Source organism: Carya illinoinensis, chromosome 2 (assembly GCF_018687715.1).
Source record: "Carya illinoinensis cultivar Pawnee chromosome 2, C.illinoinensisPawnee_v1, whole genome shotgun sequence".
Taxonomy (NCBI): Eukaryota; Viridiplantae; Streptophyta; class Magnoliopsida; order Fagales; family Juglandaceae; genus Carya; species Carya illinoinensis.
In genome coordinates, this window is record NC_056753.1 from 23,421,935 (window position 1) to 23,444,152 (window position 22,218).

The 22,218-nt window shown below is 36.4% G+C and overlaps 3 protein-coding genes across 3 annotated transcripts; all 3 read left to right on the forward strand.

Moving 5' to 3' along the window:
* The first annotated feature begins 311 nt into the window (after positions 1 to 311).
* On the forward strand, positions 312 to 2,459 carry LOC122300410 (protein DETOXIFICATION 55). The gene is made up of 2 exons (XM_043111043.1): positions 312 to 593; positions 708 to 2,459. Exons 1-2 carry the CDS (start codon positions 549 to 551, stop codon positions 2,154 to 2,156), a joined length of 1,494 nt encoding a protein of 497 aa, XP_042966977.1. The 5' UTR covers positions 312 to 548; the 3' UTR covers positions 2,157 to 2,459.
* Positions 2,460 to 6,651: 4,192 nt separating this feature from the next.
* LOC122301802 lies at positions 6,652 to 7,581 on the forward strand. The gene has a single exon (XM_043113179.1). It carries the CDS (start codon positions 6,652 to 6,654, stop codon positions 7,579 to 7,581), a length of 930 nt encoding a protein of 309 aa, XP_042969113.1.
* Positions 7,582 to 7,722: 141 nt separating this feature from the next.
* LOC122301803 lies at positions 7,723 to 10,308 on the forward strand. The gene is made up of 5 exons (XM_043113180.1): positions 7,723 to 8,461; positions 8,637 to 9,165; positions 9,306 to 9,351; positions 9,508 to 9,841; positions 9,923 to 10,308. Exons 1-5 carry the CDS (start codon positions 7,723 to 7,725, stop codon positions 10,306 to 10,308), a joined length of 2,034 nt encoding a protein of 677 aa, XP_042969114.1.
* Positions 10,309 to 22,218: the final 11,910 nt, after the last annotated feature.

Sequence of the window (22,218 nt, forward strand, 5' to 3'; positions counted from 1 at the left end):
AATGACAAAACAAAGAAACTGATCGAAAGAAGTAGGGTTCTGTAGGGTCATGTACGTAGTACTTTGGCAGCCATGCATGCCCGCTTCAGTATCTCATAAAATAGAGATAACGTTAGTTATCTCTTTAAATCTAGTTAACATGTAAACTTACTAATTTGATAACATATCTGTTTAGACTCCGAAATGATCTCTATCAATTCTTGTAGGTATGTAACACTTACAAATTAGAGTACGAATTTCACACGTAAAAAGCGATGCCGTATAAAATACAAATTAAATACGAATATATGGATGCAGCGCGCACTTGTATTGTAAAAAAGTGAAACCCCACCATCTCTGCCCCTCAATAAATTCTTCTCTCTAGCTCGTTTCTGAAACTCACTTTGCGCTCTCTCTCTCTCTCTCTCTCTAGCGCGCGCGCTCTGCGTGTATATGTGCGTGGGAACAGTGCGTTAGCAAAAGGAGATCCCACCATCAAATAAACCCCTCGAAATATCTCCATATTGTTCACACACCCAAAACACAAGATTAAGCAAAAAGAAACAAAGATGGTTGCGGCGGAGACACCTGAAAAGTACCCGACAATGCCAGAGGTACAAAATCTTTACGATTCCTGGCCATCTACAAAGTGTTCTAATAAATTTAATGCACGGTACTATCTCTCTCTGACACAATTTCATTTGTTTTTTTAATCATCTTCACATCAGGTGCTGGAGGAGCTAAAGAGACTGACAGGCATAGGCTTCCCTGTAGCGGCCATGAGCTTTGTGGGCTATCTGAAAAACATGATCTTAGTCATGTGCTTGGGAAGGCTGGGAAGCCTAGAGCTAGCCGGCGGGGCTTTAGCCATTGGCTTCACCAACATCACCGGCTACTCGGTCCTCTCGGGGCTGGCCATGGGCATGGAGCCCCTTTGCAGCCAGGCCTTTGGCTCGCGAAACTTCTCCATCCTATGCCTTACTTTACACAGAACAATTCTCATGTTACTTCTTGCTTCATTCTCCATCGCTTTGCTATGGATTAACCTGGAACCTCTCATGCTTAGCCTCCACCAAAACCCAGATATAACCCGAATCGCAAGCCTATATTGTCGCTTTGCTATCCCGGATCTTATTGCTAACAGCCTTATTCATCCTCTTCGTATCGACCTGCGTAGTAAAGGGAAAACATGGCCTTTGATGTGGTGCAATTTATTAGGAGTCACCCTGCACATTCCCATCACCATCTTCTTGGCCTTCACTCTCCATCTTGGGGTAAAAGGAATAGCCATTTCCACTTGTGTAACCAGTTTCAACATCCTCTTTTTCCTACTGTGTTACATTGTCTACACTCGCACCCCTGAAGAGCCTTTGTACATGCCACTCTCAAAGCAATCTTTCCCACTTTCTTCTTCACCAGGGGAGGAATGGGGGGTGCTGCTTCGATTTGCAATACCAAGTTGTCTGGCTGTTTGTTTAGAGTGGTGGTGGTACGAGTTCATGACAATTTTAGCAGGTTACCTTCACAATCCTCGAGTGTCACTCGCAACATCGGCCATAGTAATACAAACCACGGCTCTCATGTACACATTGCCAACAGCACTCAGCGCATCGGTGTCAACTCGTGTAGGGAACGAGCTGGGAGCAAACCGGCCGGAGAGGGCCCGCCTGGCAACAAAGGTGGCGATAGGGTTGGCCCTAGTGAGTTCTCTAGTGGGTTTGTTTTGGACCACTCTAGGGAAAGAAGCATGGGGAAGATTGTTCACAAAAGAGTGCGAGGTTCTAGAGCTGACCATGGCTGTGCTACCGATAATTGGACTTTGTGAGTTGGGAAATTGTCCACAAACAACAAGTTGTGGGATTCTGAGGGGAAGTGCAAGGCCAGGGATTGGAGCCGGGATCAACTTTTATTCATTCTACTTGGTGGGTGCGCCACTGGCCATAGTTTTAGCCTTTGTTTGGAAGCTAGGGTTTGTGGGTCTTTGTTATGGGCTTTTGGCTGCTCAAATTGCATGTGCTGTCTCCATCTTAGCAGTGGTGTTCAACACAGATTGGAAGGGAGAGTGTTTGAAAGCCCAAAACTTGGTCGGAAAGTGTAATGATGCGTTTGCGTCGACGGCTGACCAACCAGTCAAATGTGAAGACGGTCGTCATACTACTGATCTTGATTTTTGTTAAAGTTAAATATAATTCGAGACAATGACCCATTTTGAAAGGTGAAAAACAGATCATCGACTTTGTGGCCACGGAACAGATCATAAAATCCTTTGAATTTAACAGGACGAATTAATCAATATATATATACACACACCTTTTTTTTTTTTTTTTAATAATTAGTAATTATGTATTCTCTTACCAATCTCCATCATTAGTCCGATTAAAGTTTGATTCTAGAATGTCGACGCATCTTGTTGCAACTTGCTACAATATCTTTTTTGTAATGTTCCAAGATAGCAATATATATAGTCTCTTTTCCCTTCAGCTACAGTCACAAAAAGGGGTACATACTGGTTAGGTCGACTCACTCTCCACTTTAATTGCGAATGTAACAGCCTTTTCTTCCCACTCCTTTGCATATAACATGTTGCGCGCCACATCAAAATGTCCTCATGAGCAAAAGATCACGATGAATCAACTTTTTTTAAATTTATATGCGACTTAGTAGTTATTTGAAAATGGAAAATAGTCTTCTAATTGTGTGTGTGTATGTACTGTGCGTGAACATGAAGAATATATATCGATCCTGAGGACAAAATCAATGCCGAACCGAACACATGCGGAACAGTGAATTAATAAAGCACGTGCACATGTGGATCGTCGATATGCATGCATGCATGTGAGTAGGCAGATCTAGAGATGATCATATGGTACGTTCTTTGATGTCAATATATATGGAACTAACTCATGAACGTATACGTAGGACATTGATTACCATATCGATGATCGGTAATGCCATGACGATAATTACAATATATAACTGGAGGATTGATCTACCAATGCATGCACCTCACGTACGTATGTATTGCCCTAATTAATTACGTACGTACACACGAGAATGTAGTAAAAGTCTTAAAAGTCGTACGTACGTACATGTTATCTGCATTAATTTATATGTAGATCATCATGTAGATCCCGTGATTCTGTGAAGGTTTTTAAAAGGAAAATTCTATATATATTCTGTATGGAATCATGGCTATCATATATGTTTTCAGAGATTTTCTATATATATGGTAAAACCAAGAAGATCATGAAAAAGAAGAATAAAAATTAAGCAATACATGCACATGATGATGAAACTTTTTAGGCCAGGCCGGGTACGTAGCTAAATGCAAAACCTAACAAACGATCCCTGCATGTCCAATTATTGAAATAGCTCGATCTAAGGGAAATTTTCAAAATGTAATTGGTTTTAATTTCTAGACCTAACTAAAGAGGCTAGCTAGCTAGCTATAAAGTATCATGACTACATTAATTAATGTTAGGCCAATATTCGCGCAACTTCCATTGACGGATCATCCTATCCTCCATATTGTTAGGTTCTGCGTGCTAAAGGAAATCTTTAATTCTTTAATTTGTTGGGTGTTTTTTTTTTAATCAATAATATTGTATAGCTTGAATATATAATAATCTTGATTCTGCAAAACCCAGCCAATAAAATAATTAGAAGAGTCCTGATCCTTTAGCATGCATGTAGATATAAAACTTCCCATCCGGCCGGCACTACAACAAAAAGTGGCTTTTCCAGCCAAAAATTTTTCCAATGACAAAGATTATGCTGGAAATAGTAGTGTTTTTCCTCTACTGACATCCCATTTCTGGCATGTCAACAATGTATCAGAATATGCATCTAATTCCGGCATTTTTTAAATTGTCTCAATAAATAATATTAGAAATATGTTATTGCGGCGAGAATTGGGTTTTCCGCGGCGAAAAAATTCTGCCACAAAATCATTTCATGCCTTTTTGTCTACTCTCTCTCCTCTGCCTCTTTATCTCCCGCGGAAAGCATTTCACTCCCGCGAAGGCCAAAGTCCAGCAAACTTGAATATGCCCTAGCCTATCGTCCGACCACCACCAACTTCACTGCTGGCTACTCACGGCAACCATCTATTTTCTCCATAAATCCTTCCATCCGAGAACTCCTCCCGGATCAATTTTTATCGACATCCAGTTACCCCACTCAAGCCCCCTTATTCGATGGTTTAATCGAACCACCTGAGGCCAAACCAGATGTTCCCAGCCTCTCATCCAGTTGCTGAGTCTCACTAGTGAGGCCGTAGTGGAGGGCATTAAGCAAAACCTATGCCCGAAAATCATTCAATAGACTGTCCATGACTCGGCTTCTGGGGCAAATCTAGGTAACAATTTCTTGTTATGTGAGTTCGTGTCCCCTGTTCATCTTCCAATTTCGTGTTAAATTTGCCTAGATTTGCCTGGTGAACATTGCTACTTTTCTGTAAGATAAGTTTTCCCGGAATCCATTGTTGATGCCAAATTTTCATTTACTGTCCCCAAATGAAAAACAGAGTCTGAACCATCATTGGAAAAAATTTCCTACCATTTCCGATCACTTTGTAATTGACAATATATAAATTATGAGAAAATTTGATTTTTTTTCATGCTCCATTCACATCATCATTGTAACCTTTGAGTGCAATATTTTCATTTGTAGTTTGATATATGCTTTCATTCATGTGTACAACTACACCCACATCTTGCTAGGCTGTATTTAATTGACTTTGTTTTGCCTCTGGTACCCGATAGTTATAGGTTGCTATGTGATTAGTACCCTTCAACGCATTTGTAAAGAGTACCTCTGATCTATTAATCTGCTTGCAAGTATTCCTCATTCATGGTATGATTCCAACAATTGAAATTGAGTTTCTCATATATAACTGTTTTAAATATTTAGTTGAGTGGTTTTTTAGAGATTTAACCTGGACTGATATGTGTATATAGAATACATTTATCTCATGTCATCATTCCAACGAGCAGGCCACAACACCTCTGTTGGTTAAAAAACTCCAAGGTCACTCATAAAGAATCAAAAGGTGAAACCTTAATGCCATATCCAAATTCTGTTTTAATTCCTTTAGAGATAGTACATGACAATCTCTTGATGCATCGCTTTTGGATTAAAAATTTCTTGCTTCTGCTTTGGATTTGCTGAACTTGTTGGTAGACATGGTTCAGTTTCATGCTCAATTGAAATTATTTTCTATTATGTTTTGGAACCCTACTAAATTTGAGGACAACTATAGATACCCCTACTTCATATATATATACTTATCTATACTAAGTGTTTGAATATGAAGTTACTCTTCAAAAAGCTAGGTGCATGTGTTTTGTCAATTACATACTGCTGGTTTATTTGTTATGCGAACTATTGTGTTTTAGAGGTTTTGGTCAAATGGGAACTTTAAACATCTTTGGGTTGCTGAATTCTTCTAAGTGTGGCAGGTTGGACTTAATCCCTATAGATTTGACAAAATATTTCATTTAGCCCACTCTGGATCAGATACTACAATAACCTATGTCATAATTAACTATATGATTTATAGTTACAGTTTAAGATAGATACATTAATAGAAATATTATGTGAGTAGCTGAACCTTGATGGACTATGGGGATTTAATACATCCAGATATTATGTTGGGTTGGGATTTGCCTGGAATTTTTAGAGTTTTAACAATTTTGCCCTGTGTATCTATTGTTTTCTTGCATGTAGGCAGTTTAGTTGAATGAAATTGTTAAATGTTGGCTTTCCCCTACTTACTTTTATTGCTATTTTAAGTCTACTTTGGTTTGTACCCGTTAACCAAATCACGTGAGAATTAGGAATTGTATTGGATTTTTCCTTGATAACTATAGTTTATGAATCATAGCTTGACAAGTTTATTGGGCATCAACTACGTGACCTACTCAATCTTCACCTACTCAAGCATATTCAACACACTCAGAAAATTTTTTACTTTCCTTGGTTCACCGGAGTACCACGTGAGACTCCTTGATATATATTATATTATGGTCCTTAATTTTCGGGAGGTAGGGACTTATGCTTAGCAGGTTTGGACATTTCCTACATAGAATATTATCGGTTTGGCCACTCAGAACCTAGTCCATTTTCTGTTATTATAGATTACTATAATAACAGATTTTTTCCTTAATTATGCATAGACTATTCAGTAGGTTATGAGAATTATCCTCAAGATATATCTTCAGCTCTACTCCAACAGAATAACATTTCCTAACAGGTTGATGTTACAAGCTTCTCAATGAGGGGAATACACTAGTAATGTCTACTGTACATAGGTTAAAATATGGTATTTGTCACCCTTTCAACTAGCTTTTTCAAACTTTTTCAATGTGACAACATGTTCCCAATTCCTTATGCTTCTTTAGTAATGTATTGAAGGACTCGTAAGACCTCAAATGCATGTTACACTTGAGGTCTTACCACTTCTCTCTCTCTCTCTCTCTCTCTCTCTCTCTCTCTCTCTCTCTCTCTCTCTCTCTCTCGGAATGTGTGTACCCTGCACAGCTGTGTATATGTCACACAGCTGTGCATACAAATGCATCCTATTGGTTTAATTATCATTTTCCTGATTACTGGATTTCTATTACCAATATTTGATCTTAGCTTTCACACTATCTTTTCTCACCTCATGTTTAGATGAACAAGGTGTGGATGAGTATTGAAGATAGATTTATGTCTAACGAGTATGCAATGGGGTTTAGCTATTTCATGAATATGGCTAAGGAGCATGCACAAGGGGGCATTGACATTAGGTGTCCGTGCTGTAGATGTCGTAACATGCTCTTCCAGCCAATAACCACAGTCGAGGAGCATTTATTTATTATAGGGATTGATCCTTCTTATAAGGATTGGATTTTTCACGGTGAAGAGGAAGTGTTGGATGTTAATTCATCAGAAGAAGGTGATGATGCCAGCGGGAATGATGCATATATTGATGATATGGATGAGCTGCTGGATGACATTCATGCTAGAGCTTCTATGGATCAGTCCGGAGGTTCGCAAATACCTGGTATTGATGGTGTCACACCTGGTGGTTCTTCAGCAACCTTTTCAGAATTGTTAGAAGATGCACGGAGTCCACTTTATCCATCATGCTTGACGTTTTCAAAGCTTTCTTTTATCGTAAAGTTGCTTCATATAAAGACAGTTGGTGGTTGGAGTGTTAAATCCTTTAACATGGTCATCAAGCTCCTGAAATCTGCATTTCCTGACGCTCTTCTCCCTGACTCATACAATGATGCATGCCGATTGGAACGTGGCCTGGGGTTTAATTACACAAAGATAGATGCTTGTTTGAATGATTGTGTCTTATTTTGGAAGGAACATTCTGATAAAGAGAAGTGCCCAAAATGCAACACTCCAAGATGGGTGTTAAGTAGTACTAAGCAAAAGAAAATTCCACACAAAGTGCTCAGACATTTCCCGTTGGTTCCAAGGCTGCAAAGACTATTTGTTTCTAATAAGACTGCCGGGGCAATGAGATGGCATGCTACTAAACGCGTCAACGATTATAATGTGATGAGGCACCCTGCAGATTCGAAGGTATGGAAAGATTTTGACGTGTAGTACCCTCAGTTTGCTTCAGATCCTCGTAATGTGAGAATCGGGTTAGCGAGTGATGGGTTTAATCCATTTAACAATATAGCTAAACCCTACAGTATATGGCCAGTGATTCTTGTAGCATATAACTTGCCCCCTTGGTTATGCATGAAAGATCCATACCTCATGCTTTCGTTGCTAATTCCTGGCCCAAAAGCACTAGGCAACGATATCGACGTGTATCTACGCCCTTTAATTGAAGAACTGAAGTTTCTATGGGAAGTGGGTGTCAATACATACGATGCATTTGCAGATCAATCGTTTCGATTACATGCAGCATTACTTTGGACCATTAATGACTTCCCAGCGTATGCTAATCTTTCTGGGTGGAGCACAAAGGGGAAATTGGCATGTCCTACGTGTAATGGTAGTACGGATTCATTGTGGCTGGTCCATGGGCGAAAGCACTGCTACATGGGTCATCGGCGGTGGTTGTTGCCAGGGCACAGGTGGAGATCTAAAAAAGTTGAATTTAATGGTAGTACTGACCATTGGCAAGCACCTATACATTTGTCGGGAGAGGCTATCTTGGAACAATTGAGAGAATTGCAAGATGTACAGTTTGGTAAGTTATCAAAAAAGAGGAAACGCATGGCCAATGAGTTGAATTGGACCAAAAAAAGTGTATTCTTTGAGTTGCCTTATTGGAAATCCTTGAAATTGAGGCATAACCTAGATGTCATGTATATTGAGAAGAACATATGCAATAGCGTATTAGGAACTTTGATGGATATTGAGGGAAAAAGCAAGGACATAGCCAATGCCCGTTGGGATTTGGCCAACCTAGGCATACGGAAAGAATTACACTTACAGCAAGATGGCGATAGTTGTTCAATGAGACTGGCTTGTTACATGCTAAATAAAAAAAAAAAAGAAGAGATCTTTCTGCGAGTGGTTAGCAAGTGTTAAGTTCCCTGATGGTTTTGTCGCGAACATCGCTCGATGTGTTAATGTACGTGAATCAAAGATCTTAGGCATGAAAAGTCATGATTCTCATATTTTCATGCAACGATTACTGCCAGTGGTGATTAGTGGCTACTTAACCAGTGATGTACGACAAGCTTTGACTAAGTTAAGTTCATTCTTCAAGAAATTGTGTGCACGAGCATTAAACATTGATGTTCTGCACCGCCTACAAACTGATATCTCTCTTATTCTTTGCAAGTTGGAAATGATATTCCCACCTGCATTCTTCGATATAATGGTGCATCTTGCTATTCACTTGCCACAAGAGGCATTGCTTGCTGGACCTGTCCAGTATAGGTGGATGTATCCTTTTGAACGGTATCTAGGGAAGTTCAAGCATAATGTAAAAAATATGGCAAGACCTAAAGGCTCAATTGCTGAGGCCTATATTCATGTTGAGTGCCTTACATTTTGTTCGATGTATCTCCATGACATTGAGATGACTTTTACTAGGGAAGAGCGAAATGTGGATGTTGGTCCAGACCATATACTGGGTAGTATGAGTGTATTTTTTCAAAAGGTGAGACCAATGGGTTCGTCCTCCACTGATAGATTGGATGATCAGCTATTTGCAAAAGCTAAGTGGTATGTACTTAACAATTGTCCTGAGATACAACATTACCTAGAGTAAGTATGGCACGAGAACTTTCAACCAGATAATCTACCATATTTAAATTGTAAAACACATTGTAAACTGACTCTATCCAAATTTTCTATGTTCGTAGTCAGCACTATAACAAGATTAAAGAAGAGGACCCAACAATGTTGATCGTAGGCACCAGACCGAATTTGGGCAATGGTTCAAGAACCATGTAAGTTATGATGATGTGTTTCTTGAACATAGATACATTTCTGCTCAATAAATATAGATGTAAGTTATTACAGAGTGGTATTTTATTAACCTATTGCCTCTATGGTTGTTAATAGATTCAAGAATTGTGTATCTTGAATCCAGATGAAGTTACAAATGAACTTTATGCTCTTGCTTGCGGACCAGATCCTTGGGTGGGATTATATAGTGGATGCATCATGAATGGAATTCGGTTTCACACAAAAGACCGTGAACAACATCGACGCAGCCAAAATAGTGGGGTGGTTGTTACTGGGGTACATCAGTCGATGCCGGTTGATTTCTATGGGGTGTTGAAAGAGATCCTTGAATTAAGCTACATGGGGTGGCATCTTGTGTACTTGTTTAAATGTGACTGGTGGGACGTTGGTGATCATAGACGCGGCATTCATGTAGGGGACCATCTTACAAGTGTGAATACATCAAGAAAGTGGTATCAGGATGAGCCTTTAGCCCTTGCATCTTAGTGCTCACAAGTATTTTATTTAAAAGATGATAGTGTGGTGGGGAATTGGCAAGTGGTACAAAAGATAACCAATAGGAATGTCTATGACATTCCACCCGTCCCAACTGCATTGTATGATGGTGAGGACTCCTTTGAAGGTTATGCATTTCAAGAGGAAGAAGCTAGTATTGAAGATTTCCCAATCAATGAAAGTGATACTGGCTTGGGAAACACATTGCATCGGGAGGATGAAGAACTAATTGTTGTTAATGAGGTAACTACGCTACCTCGTTCTACTCCCGACGATGCCGACCAAACTTTTATTGAAGATGATGTGGATGGTGACGACTATGGCAATCATCCCAATACTGACCATTATGAGTCTGAGAATGAGGACGACTCCCAATCGAATTCTGAAACAGAATCTGAATAATGTTTGGTCTAATTGCATGTACTTGGCAATTTCCCTATATATTTACTAATGTGGTAATGTAGAGTTACTTTCGAACTCGAAACCTTATAGTAATTTGTACTGATCAGTAGGTTTTTACTGGTTATGCTGCCTGTAGGTGTAGAACAAGTATTTATGATTATATGAACAAGTAGGTTCTAACATTTGTACTATTCTATACATTTCCTTACTGCATGCTGGAGGGTTTTGATCCATGTTTTAAGCATGTAGAAATAGGTTTTAATTAAGACCAAAAACTCATCCTGATTATTGAATAAAACCATGCAATACCTTTTAATGAAGATGGGTAACAACTTCCTCTTTACACTTGTATAATGAAATGAATATGCTCTATTGTTGCTGATGTACAGTTATGGACAAATACATATGTGAATATTTACATAGGGTTTTCATTTCCCTTTGGCACATATATACATCGGGGATGTATTTTTGTTATATGATGTGCTCTGCCTATCATCTGTCCGCTGTTCTTCCAATACTCTCTCACAACGTTGAGTCTATTAATATATATCAATTATAATGTAGGGGTGATGTACTGAAGTTTCCAGTGAATATTCTACAACCTCTGATGTTGTTAGTCTGCAATATTATGGTATTAGTATCAGGACAAGGTTGTATCGGCCTGTTTCTATTGCTTTGAATTAGTACAAGTGAAGTTTTCTATGATGGTCTTATTCTTTGTTTGGAAGCAAGCTTGTATTTAATGACTACTGAAGTTTCAGACTCATTAAAATAACTTCACTTTATCATTTGCTATGTTCTAAGCTATGAATATTCAATACCAATACCTTTCTGTTGGAGTACTTCAATAACCTGAGAAATGTTAAATTTTATAGCAAAGTTGTCTGGTTCAATATATCATTAGGAGTATTTGTTTATGGATTGCTGTTTTTAGTTAGTAAACGTCCACAATGCATTGTATGAATTGAGAGTACAATACCTATATATATAGGTACAATTTATATTCTTTCTCTTTAGGTAATGGCAAAGGAATTTTGTCATATATATGCATAAATCTAAGAAAAACATGGCAGATAAAGGATGAGAGAGAGAGAGAGAGAGAGAGAGAGAGAGAGAGAGAGAGAGAGAGAGAGAGAGAGAGAGAGAGAGAGAGAGAGAGTACTGAAAATTCAATAGTGTGACTGGTTGGTACAAACTTTGACTTAAATGCCACTTATTTGCTTATGCCAAATAACAAATGAGTTATGACTCTTAAGTTTGTACTAGACTTACTAGGAAGCTTGGATGCATCTATGGATTGATGTAAATTTGTATGAATTTAAAATGCAGCATGGCTACCTGTCATGGAGGAGTGATTTGTAGCCATGCAAGGCCTAATTTACTCTCATATGTATTAAAATTTCCTGTTAGTAGAAGCTATTATATATAGCTTCATTTGTGGGGCGGTGGTGCTCTTCCATACTTATAGCAAGAGGCTGGGATTTGCATCATTCAAAGCCAAAGTGATATATTTACTGGTTATACAATGTTCTTGTTGTTATAGTGTTAAATATTTTACAATTAAAGTGAAATACTTGCACATATATGTTGATGTACTTATTTTCTATATACAACCAGTGATGCGTTTATCTATCAACCCTTAGAGACTATGGATGTTGGTAATGCAGGATGTTAAGTAGCTAAAATGACATATAACAGACTCTGAGTTTTCCTAATAGACGTAATTGACTCATGGCAATGGATACAGTGGGAATGGTTCTATATTAGGAGAGAATGTATTGGGTACTGAAGTTTGGCTACTACAAGCTAAGTTTAGTTGGCAAAATGTGAATTGTTGGTGATTGAGAGAGCAAGAGGAATGACTTACAGGAAATTCAATCATTCTAGATGTCACGGTACGATTGTACAGATATTTGAGACAATGTAAACAATGCATAGTAGCACTATCTGTTGGAATGGGTCTAAAATTATCGTGTTAATTTAAATTGGAAATTCTAAAAGAACTGACTAGCTAAAAGCACAATTAATTATTTGGTTAATTGGTTAGTGGAGATTCATGTGGTTATTAGACTAAAGTAATAATAAATTGGGAAAATCAAACCCATAGGCATTGCACACGGCTAATGACTAAGATATGAGCCCCAAATGTTGAAAGCATATGTGACGACATCACGTGCAGCAAGCTCTATACACGATGGGAATAAATTAAAAAAATTTATAAGAGCCATGGATTGTAGGCAAGTCATTGCGCGGTAAGCACCCTGCAATAAGTGGGAAATCTAAAATTTTGGGCACCTTTTCCAAGGAGTGAAGTCAGAAAGTGGTTGAGTTTGGTATACTTCCTGGTTAACATCCCGAGTTAAGTTGCTTTATGTAAATCATGGTTACGTTCTTGGGTTTTGAAGAGATATATAAGCTGCCCTCTAATGCCCATTACCAATGGAGGAAGCTGAGGGTTAAATGAAGTTTGGCTATGCGAGTTTCTGTCCTCTAGGAAACTCAACACCTACATAGCAGCAGCAACCGACCCCAGCTATTCAGTTGTTCAAAGCCTTCCCACTGCAAATTGCCCTGTGTGAGTCCTCCTTACCTTTTACTCTTTACATGCAAACTGTTCAAATGTTGTTTCTATAAACTGACTACCTCTACTTCTTAAGCTTTGAAAGTTAAAAAAAAAAATAAAGAACATAGGTTGTATTTGTGCCTGAATATGATGGGGTTCAATAACCTGAGAAATCTGTTGTCAATGGTGCGATAACAGAATATTTTTTACATTGGCATTTGTTATTTCCCTCAGCTACAAGTAACTTCTCATATTTCTGTAGGGTTCATTCCCTTGCAGCATTTCAACTTCAGTTCTGTGTGCAGGCTGTAATAATAATTGTTATCTTTGGACTTATGTATCAGGAATTGCCAAATATGCTGCTTAGGTCAAAGGATATAGATGTACGATATTATAACTTGTTCCATTTCGTGATAATATGTATTTGTAAAAGACTAAGTTTGTGTTATCTAGAAATGTGCAAATAATAGATGGTGTGACACCCTAATAATTATCTGGTCCCTATGACCATCAATATCTCAAAAATATGGTTGCTTTTGAAATACATGGCATTTGAAGGCAATTGCTGAGAATAGAGTATGTTTTAATGAGGACTACGCATTGGAAATCCTTGGAAATCTGTGCCATTGATGGTCACTAAATATTCCAGGGCAATGATAGTTACTAAATATAGTATGTATGTGATGATATTTTAAGAGAAAAGGTCACTGGGATTTTCTGTTTTTCACAGTGTAAGTGTTTATAACAAACATATGTAGTGTGTATACATATAATAATAGTTTTATGTATATGCTCATCTGTAGTGTCCATATCTGTTATATATATAGCATAACTTTAGTCCTGTCAAATGGTTGTATGGTATACCAGATATACGATTCATAGAATTTATGGAAATATACAATCTGGCCTTTCATTGTAGATATGCATGAAAAGCTGATTTAACAATTTATTATATGATGTAGCTACAATGAGAGGAACAAAGAATGCATGAGGTGGACGTGGTGGCAATCGCACATCAGTACATGGTAGAGGCCAAGGGGCACAAACTCGAGCACGCATTCTAAGGGACGAGTCTGTTTCATTTTCAGATGCATCCACTCAAGGCCCAAGTGTCGCACCAGAGGAGGACACAAATCCTGTGAATGAGGCTAAAATTGCTAACACGCTAGTTGAAGGTATATAAGATGATTAATACACAAGTTTCAGATTTGTACCAACTGTCTATTAAATAGAATTTGTACATTGTCCATTTGCAAGTGGTAATAAGGTGATAAATAACATTTCCTGCTCTCATTGTGCAAGCTCCTCCCACTCGGAAGCATGGAAGAGGACCAGCAAGGTGTTCCCAATTTGATTGCATTCAGAAGTTTGGGAAAGTGGCGGTGGAGATTAAGGATGGGCAAAGAGGAGTATCATGTGAAAATGCAACGATATTTTCAACACGCGTGACATGGATTGTGAAGTTGTATGCCGACATGCGTCATGCAAGCTGGACTCGTGTTGATAAACTGAGCAAGGAAGAGCTAACAGATCGTGTCAGGGTAAAGATTATGGCATATGATTACAGCAAATTATGACTGAGATTTTAATTTGCTATTTTTCAGTGACACTAACTAGTTGATACATGTAGGCTGATTTTGAATTGGATTAGTCTAAAAGCAACCATCGAGAGACAGTGGCAATGGCACTTGCTCAGAAATATAATGATTTTCACTACCTATTACATTGCAAATACCAAGAGTATGAAACACATGAGGCAACCCTTTCTGGAGGGACAAAGATGGTGGACAAAGCTGTGTGGGAAGCTTTATGTGAGAGATGGGGGAGTGAGGAATTTAAGGTAACAAAACTGTACTCTCAGTCTTTACAGTTTATTAGCAGCTTGTACTTAATTCTTGTACCTGGACGTTGGGATTAATTACGTTGTGTCAATGATAAAACCTATCAAGGTGGAACAAAAGTAATAGGAAAAATCAAAGGATAAATCACACGGGTGGCAGGAAGTCATTTGTTAGGCTAATGGAGGAAAAGGTGAAGTTATACAAGCATTTAACAAAGTCATATAGTGTTTTTCTTCCTGTTTCCAATGAATATTTTACTTATTAAACTGATGTTAAAATCATGAAGCGGGAACAAGCTCCAAATCATGTTGCTTTCTATCGGGAGGTGCATTGGTCTACAAAGAAGGGTAGATTTGTTACTGAAGCTGCTGAGCACAACTACGTGAGTTATAATGGCTATATATTTTGAGAGTTTTATAGATATTTTTCAGGACAGTAATTGCTTAGTTCTCAAACACTGATTTCTGATTTGTGTCTAATGTAGAATATGATGCTTGAGTGGATGAATGAGATGGAACCAGAAGATAACAATGATGAGAATGCCAATTCAGTGTTTAAGGAGGTGTTGGGGTCCCAATCGGGCCATGCTAGAGGTTTAGGACACTTAGTTATACCTGAACCATCTCAATCCTTGCTATCCAATAGGGAGTTTGAACGTCTTAGGGAGGAGAATGAGAAGAACAAGGCAGAGAATGAGAAGAACAAGGTTGAGGCAGAGTTGTTCAAGAAGAAATTTGAGACATTTATGAATGATTTGCAAAAGATGAATGCTTGTTTTTTAGAGTGTGACGGGCTTAATGAACGTGTTACAGAATTAGAGTCCCAAAGGGAGTCTTAACGGGAGACTCCAGGAGATGCGTAGGCATCCTCCCCTTCAAATCACTTTTGTTGAATTTTTGATGGTATTTTGAACCTTTGCTGGAGTAGCATAGAAAATGCATGAAGCATCCTTTTGTTGAGCATTCTTTTGAATGATATTTTATGAGTTGGTGGTTTTGGAGTGGTAATGAAGATGCTAGGACATTTTTGTGTGCCAGTAGTGATGGATACATACTTTTGTTTATTTTCCCTAAAGAGAAGTGTCAAAGATGCCAGCCCATGGCCTTTAGAGCAGGGAACAGGTATGTGTTATTTATTTCATTGCATGCGCGCTGGTTATTACTTAATGCATTAGGTGGCCAATAAATGTGGTAAGCACTGGTGTGTTACTTGCATGGTCTATTGAAGATTATAAATGTTATAAATACATCCGGATTACTATATCTTCCTGGTTCACTTGTAGTTAGAAATACTATTGCAGTAGTTGGAAATTGATAGTAGAATAACATTTTCAGCAATCATAGAATGATGGGGAATGTCACTGCTGTCAGATAAAGAGACTTGCTTGACTATGTAACTATGTGGTGTCAGGTTAAGAATATGTGTTTCAACCATAGAATATTGTAGTTAATCTTCTAACATTGAAAGTCTAGGTGAAGTCATGCCAAATAGGTGAATTCTTGTATAAGAGGTTACAAGAATATTGCTAAAAGTTGGTACACATCTAGATAACCTATGTACCCCAAATTCTGAAGGATGAATATGCAATACTCAATCTGTTTGTATCTTCAGTGCTAAATAAGATACTTTGACAAAAAATAGGCTACTTTCACACTAATCTAGGCAAGACTGAAAGAACAGTCTAATTGCCACCCAAGCACTATCGGGTTGAGTAAGTTGGGATGTCCCCACGTAATAGGAAGCATGCAATTGTTGATAATGTGATATTATATTATATTATGGTTTCTAAAAAATTGCATTTGACCATAACATTTTAGAATGACATCTTTTTTTACAAGCTTCTATGTGACATTTGCAGATCTACTATGTTCAAACACAAGATGCCAAGGGTGAGTTATGAAGCTCCATGCATGCAGCAAAAGAAGAATGCTTCAGCAAAGATTGGGAATGAAGTACGTGGTCCTTGTATGCATTATATGGTTTGCACAAGTGTGGTTGGATAAAATACATGCAGTTTCTTTTGTGTATCTATGGCTTTAATCGATATTTAGATATTTTGTAAAAAAATTAATGCTGGTGACATGCTAAATCCCAATAGACCATATGCTTTTCTTATATATTCAATATATAAGAAGGTTTCTTATCCCAATAGACCATGCACCTTGGTTTTGGGCATTCACGTTCAGGTATTATATTGTTTGGGCAAGTTACCAACTAGCATTAATGCAAACTGTTAACATCAGGGTGGGTGAATCTCAGGCCAATGACATTTGTTTTTCAAACTGAGTACCTCTGAAATATTAATGTATTATTTTGAATTGATGTCTAGCTAATTTCTCAATAATGTAAGAAATCACTACAATAGAATTCAAAATACATAAATTCGATCAACATTAATCTTACAACAAATAAGAATGTTGCAAAAATAAATAAATAAATAGGTAATAATAATAATAATAATAATAATAATAATAATAATAATAATAATAATAATAATAATAATAATACCTTTACCCCTATTATTTATCGTCTCCAGAAAACGATAAATAGAAATGGTAGGACCCCTGATTTGGGACAATATACAAATGCCAGTGGAGCATTTGTTTGGGACAAATGGATTCCTTAGGTATTAACCAAAAGCTGTGAAGCTCAATTTATGTCCAAATTGAGTTATTCTGGCAAACCGATACTACGGAAAAAATAGTTGCTTTCATTACTATTTATCAACTTTTCTTACCAATACATATATAGGTATATCATATTTCCGAGGAATTATTTTGTCCCAAATGATCATCTCATGTGATGAATAACACGAGAAATTGCTATTTCGGGTAACTTTCTAATACGGGAATTACTATTTCGAGAAGACAAAATTACCAGAATAACTTATTTGGGATGACCTACACGTCGTAGGAAACTTCTATTTCCGGCTGGTTACACTCCTTAGAAATACTAGTTTCCAATATACTAACATATAAGAATATAATATTTCTGGTGTTAAATTGCTGGGAGAAAGTCAGCTTTTCTAACGATTCGGTGATGTCAGAAATAGTCATAATTTCGGACATTGCAAAGTCTCGCAAGAACTAATAGCATCTTGGGCCAGTTATTTCTGGTGACTCTGCTAGGACTTGAATATGCCAAAAATAGCTTATTCTGGCAGGAAATGGGAGTAATTGAGACTAAATTATTTTCGGGAAAAGGAGATTTCTATTGTAGTGCGGCCTGCAGGTTTCATGCATGCATGTTCAAACCTAACTTCTCCTATGATCTGCATTTTCCTCATTTGGGTATAGATATATATACACAATACAATGTAAATTAATAAGTTACATCACTTAGAAATTGCATGTGTGCTAGCTAGACATTATTATGAATTCTAGCTATTTTTTTTTTCGTCGACCACTGATCTTTATATTTACATAGCTAGCTAGCTTTACCTAATCTGACTCAGACGTTGACCATCTCTCGAGAAAAATATATTACATTTTCATATTAAAGTAGATCATGCATATATAGCTAGGAGTGAGATCATTAACGTGTATATATATATATATAATATAATTATTTATAACTCGATCCGTACGTTCCGTTCTGCAGCCACTCATGAGGAATTTATTTGGGTTTTCCACGCGGTACGAAGCCCACTTCCTGAACATGGTACATTAATAATGGTGAAGAAATTAGTGCTAATATTTAGTACTGAAACTAGATCGTATAATGCCCGGCGATTATTAATTAATTGTTCAACCAATTAAACATGCATTACTATTTTTCTTTATTTTATGCCTTATTAATTAATTAATTAATTAATGGAGCATTAGTCAAAGGATGATAAGAACACAACGAAACATCATGGATCAGTAATATGGAAGTTTAGTGGGAATTGCCTAATAATTATAATCTACTTAATTTCATAGGCAGCTGACGATTTAGTTAATCATCTTAATTATTATTATATCCCTAATCAATTATAAGATGCTTAACGTAAGGGGTGTAACTGAGTTCGATTTTGGCATATTTTATAATCGAGTTGGTATATATTGGTTTTAAAAATTGAAAATTAATCAATATTGCAGTAGTTGCACCCCTTATCGCGTGGTTCGAATCCAGTTTGGTCTAATTTGTTTTTTTTGAACAAAATAAATTCAGTAAAATAAATATTGTTTAAGCAAAATAAACACCGTTTCAGCGAAATAAATTCTGCAAAATAAATATTATTTCAGTAAAATAAAACATTGTTTCAAGAACCAACCCAACATAATTATAGGACTGCACTTTCACCAACAAATTACAAAATAAATATGGAAATACAGTAGTAACGTACAATCTCTTCAAGTGTCCAAATTACAAAATAAAAATACATTATCAAGAGTCTAGACTACACAAAAACAAAAATATATTACCAAGAATCTAGAGTAAACAAGGATTACAAAAATACAACCGGCCCTTATGCGCTAACTCCAATAGTCCATTCAAATAAACCTTGCAATTTTATTCAAATAAATCATAGAACCGTCAATTCCAATTACAAGTTATTGATTACATGAAATGGAAAAAAAAAAAAAAAATGAGAGGAAAGAATTGTAAAAAGATGAAGCGCCTTAATCATCTTCAACAATTAAAACAGGTTTTGAAAAACTTCAAACTTCTTCCATGAGCTCTACACTAATGGGAAAAGAAAAGGAAATTTGAAGCATAATAATTAAAAAAAATCTACAAATATTATATACTGGATAGTGACACTAAAAAAAAGGTGCAAGGGGCTATATATTTGTACCAAAGTTTTCAAAATCATCAATATCATTCATTAAACTGCGAATGTTAATTGGGGTGAAAGAAAAATGAAGCTAATTTTGTGCACAAATTAGGGCTTCTACCATAATTGGTGAAAACCTACTGCAAAAAGAATCAAGTACTTGCTCTGCTATGTAGACTCTGAGGCCACTGTAGATATTGCAACTACAAGAACATTTCACGCAACTTTTGAAAACACGCAGTATCTAATGGAGTAAATCTTCCACCAAGTCAATAAGTTGAATTTAGTATCATTTTCTTTATTTTTCAGACAAAAACATTTCCATTTTGGATTTACTTTCCAAAGAGTTTTCTAACTCCAAAAGTTTCTTGAATTGAGCTAACTTAAATGACTTCATATCTTCTACCCAAGTAGTTAAACTTGTCATACTAGTCCCTCCCTCGCTTGATTGGCTTATGGTTTGAACTTGTGCCTCAACATCACTTCCGTCATTTTTGCAATAACTATTTTATAAAAGAGTCAAGGCATCTTTAACCTGGTCCACCAACATAACAATAATCAAATTATTATCAACATACATTTTTTCGTAACAAAATTTAAGATATTGCAATTTATATCGAGGATCAAAATCCAACCCAACATACACCAAATAATTAATTTTTCCAAAATTACACCAATACTTTTCAAATCTAGACCTCAAATTACATGTCATTGACCTCAAATTATGTGGCCCTTCCACACATTCCATATTAATTGCATATTAAATTATCTTTAGCTCCATGAAAAAAGAATTTCAAGTGACATAATTGGAACCTGAGAAACGCAAGTTTGTATCATAAAAAAGTTTAAGAAACTTTACAAACAACCTACTCTTATCTCAATCGTCGTTGTTTAGAGGCCCTAACTTCAATGCCATGATTGAGTTAAATTATTACATATTTTATACATCTAAAATCCATATATTTGAATTATTTCATTATTTTATTATTAGTTTTAGATGAAAAAATGGTTAAGATTCATTAATCCGAGTTGTGATTTAAATTAGTTAATAGTATGGTTTATGCTTAATTTTAAAACTTGTGATTTAATTGAGCAATATTTCTTTACATGCACAACATATTTTATTTATTTATTCTTTTATTTTATTTTATTTATTATTTTTTCTAATTTCAATTTTTTTAGGCCAAGAAACACACAACATTAGAAAAAAAAAACTACATAGTTTGGCTCCTCACGAAACGCAACATAGCAGACATTATTCGATAGCCTGGCATTAAGGGGTATTTTGACAAAAGAAGGCACACGGGACCCAAGCTATTTTTGGGTTTTGATGAAAAGTTGTGATGTAGCACCGGGGGGGGGGGAGTTTGGAGAGAAACAGCAACACGATTTGACATTTGAAAAAATAAAATCCAATAGTTTTATGCATGTGGGCCTTCAGTTTTACGAAGGGAACGACACGGAAGTATGGATGATTATTATTTTGGACACTAGAGTCTTGAGAGGGGAGATAACACAGCAGAACATAGGACGATTTTTTTTTTCTTTTTTTGCTAAGGAACACAGCAGCGCCACTTGAAGAACTCCTCGGGGTCCAACTGATGTTGTCTAACATCCTTCATTACTTGCCGCCTTCATCTCTATTCATCTGGCCCGTTCTTTCCAATTGCTACTTTTTATTTAATTTTAGTTTGCAGTTTACGGTGTATTTTTTTTAGCCTTTTAAGTTAGAATCATTTGGCTTTAGGTATTCTATTTCTTGTATATTTAATTTTGATGTAGTTGTTTTTCTTGCTCTTTTAAGCTTCTGTTTAACAGTGATTATAATTGTTATGAAATAATTTTGAGAATTTTGTGATTTGAATATAAGGATGAATCCTAAAATCTTGATTTTAGAGTTTTTCAATTTTCAGCTCATATTTTTTCAATTATCTTCTGATTTAGCTTAGTTCTTGGCTAGTTTTATTAATCTCTTAGTTCCATTACATTTTAGATTGATTCAAGGTTAATTAGGACTTAAATAATTTCAGTTTTATTATTTAATTTTCAGATTAATTAAGATTATTTAGGTTGATTGATTCCTTATTTGTTAATTTTGATTGTTAGTCTTTTTTATTCTATTTCGACGCTAAAAAATTCAAAAATATAAATCTAGTCCATGATTAGTGCCATTTTCATTTACGTTGCACTCTTCCACTCATTCTACATATCACCACTTTGATTTTCTCTTTGTAAATATTTTTACCTTACACGAGTTTGATTTTAAACAACGTTTCATGAGGAGACGATCTAGAAATTTTATTCCTAATTATTATACAACATCCTTCTGTACTTTGGATAACCTTTGTACTACTCATTTTTAAGTGAGTCAGGTTTTAAGAAACTTTACAAACAAACTATTCTTATCTCAATCATCATTGTTTGGAGGCTCTAACTTTGATGGCACTCCCTTACTCAACTCACTATTACTGTCATCATCATCCTCACTATCCTCTTCTCCAACACTCTCCAACTTCCATAATAGAGTGTAATTGTAAATATTTTTTGTCTCCCCCATTCAAACAAACACATTTCAATTTTTTTACCGAGTGTCTCACTCTAATGGTTTTCCACCTTACAAAAGTTGATAATTCTTTTGTGTATTTTTCAATCCTTATCAATAAAATGTGTGGTAAGATACATGTAATTAAAATTTGTACGGATGCCCATGTATTTGTGGTAAGACAAATTTGCTGTCCCTTAAGAGG

Coding starts and splice junctions, on each gene's coding strand:
- LOC122301802 (XM_043113179.1), top strand. CDS start 6,652: ATGAACAAGGTGTGGATGAGTATTGAAGATAGATTTATGTCTAACGAG.
- LOC122300410 (XM_043111043.1), top strand. CDS start 549: ATGGTTGCGGCGGAGACACCTGAAAAGTACCCGACAATGCCAGAG. Junction 594..707: donor AGTACCCGACAATGCCAGAG/GTACAAAATCTT, acceptor TCTTCACATCAG/GTGCTGGAGGAGCTAAAGAG.
- LOC122301803 (XM_043113180.1), top strand. CDS start 7,723: ATGAAAGATCCATACCTCATGCTTTCGTTGCTAATTCCTGGCCCAAAA. Junction 8,462..8,636: donor TTGTTCAATGAGACTGGCTT/GTTACATGCTAA, acceptor GATTACTGCCAG/TGGTGATTAGTGGCTACTTA. Junction 9,166..9,305: donor CTATTTGCAAAAGCTAAGTG/GTATGTACTTAA, acceptor CTATGTTCGTAG/TCAGCACTATAACAAGATTA.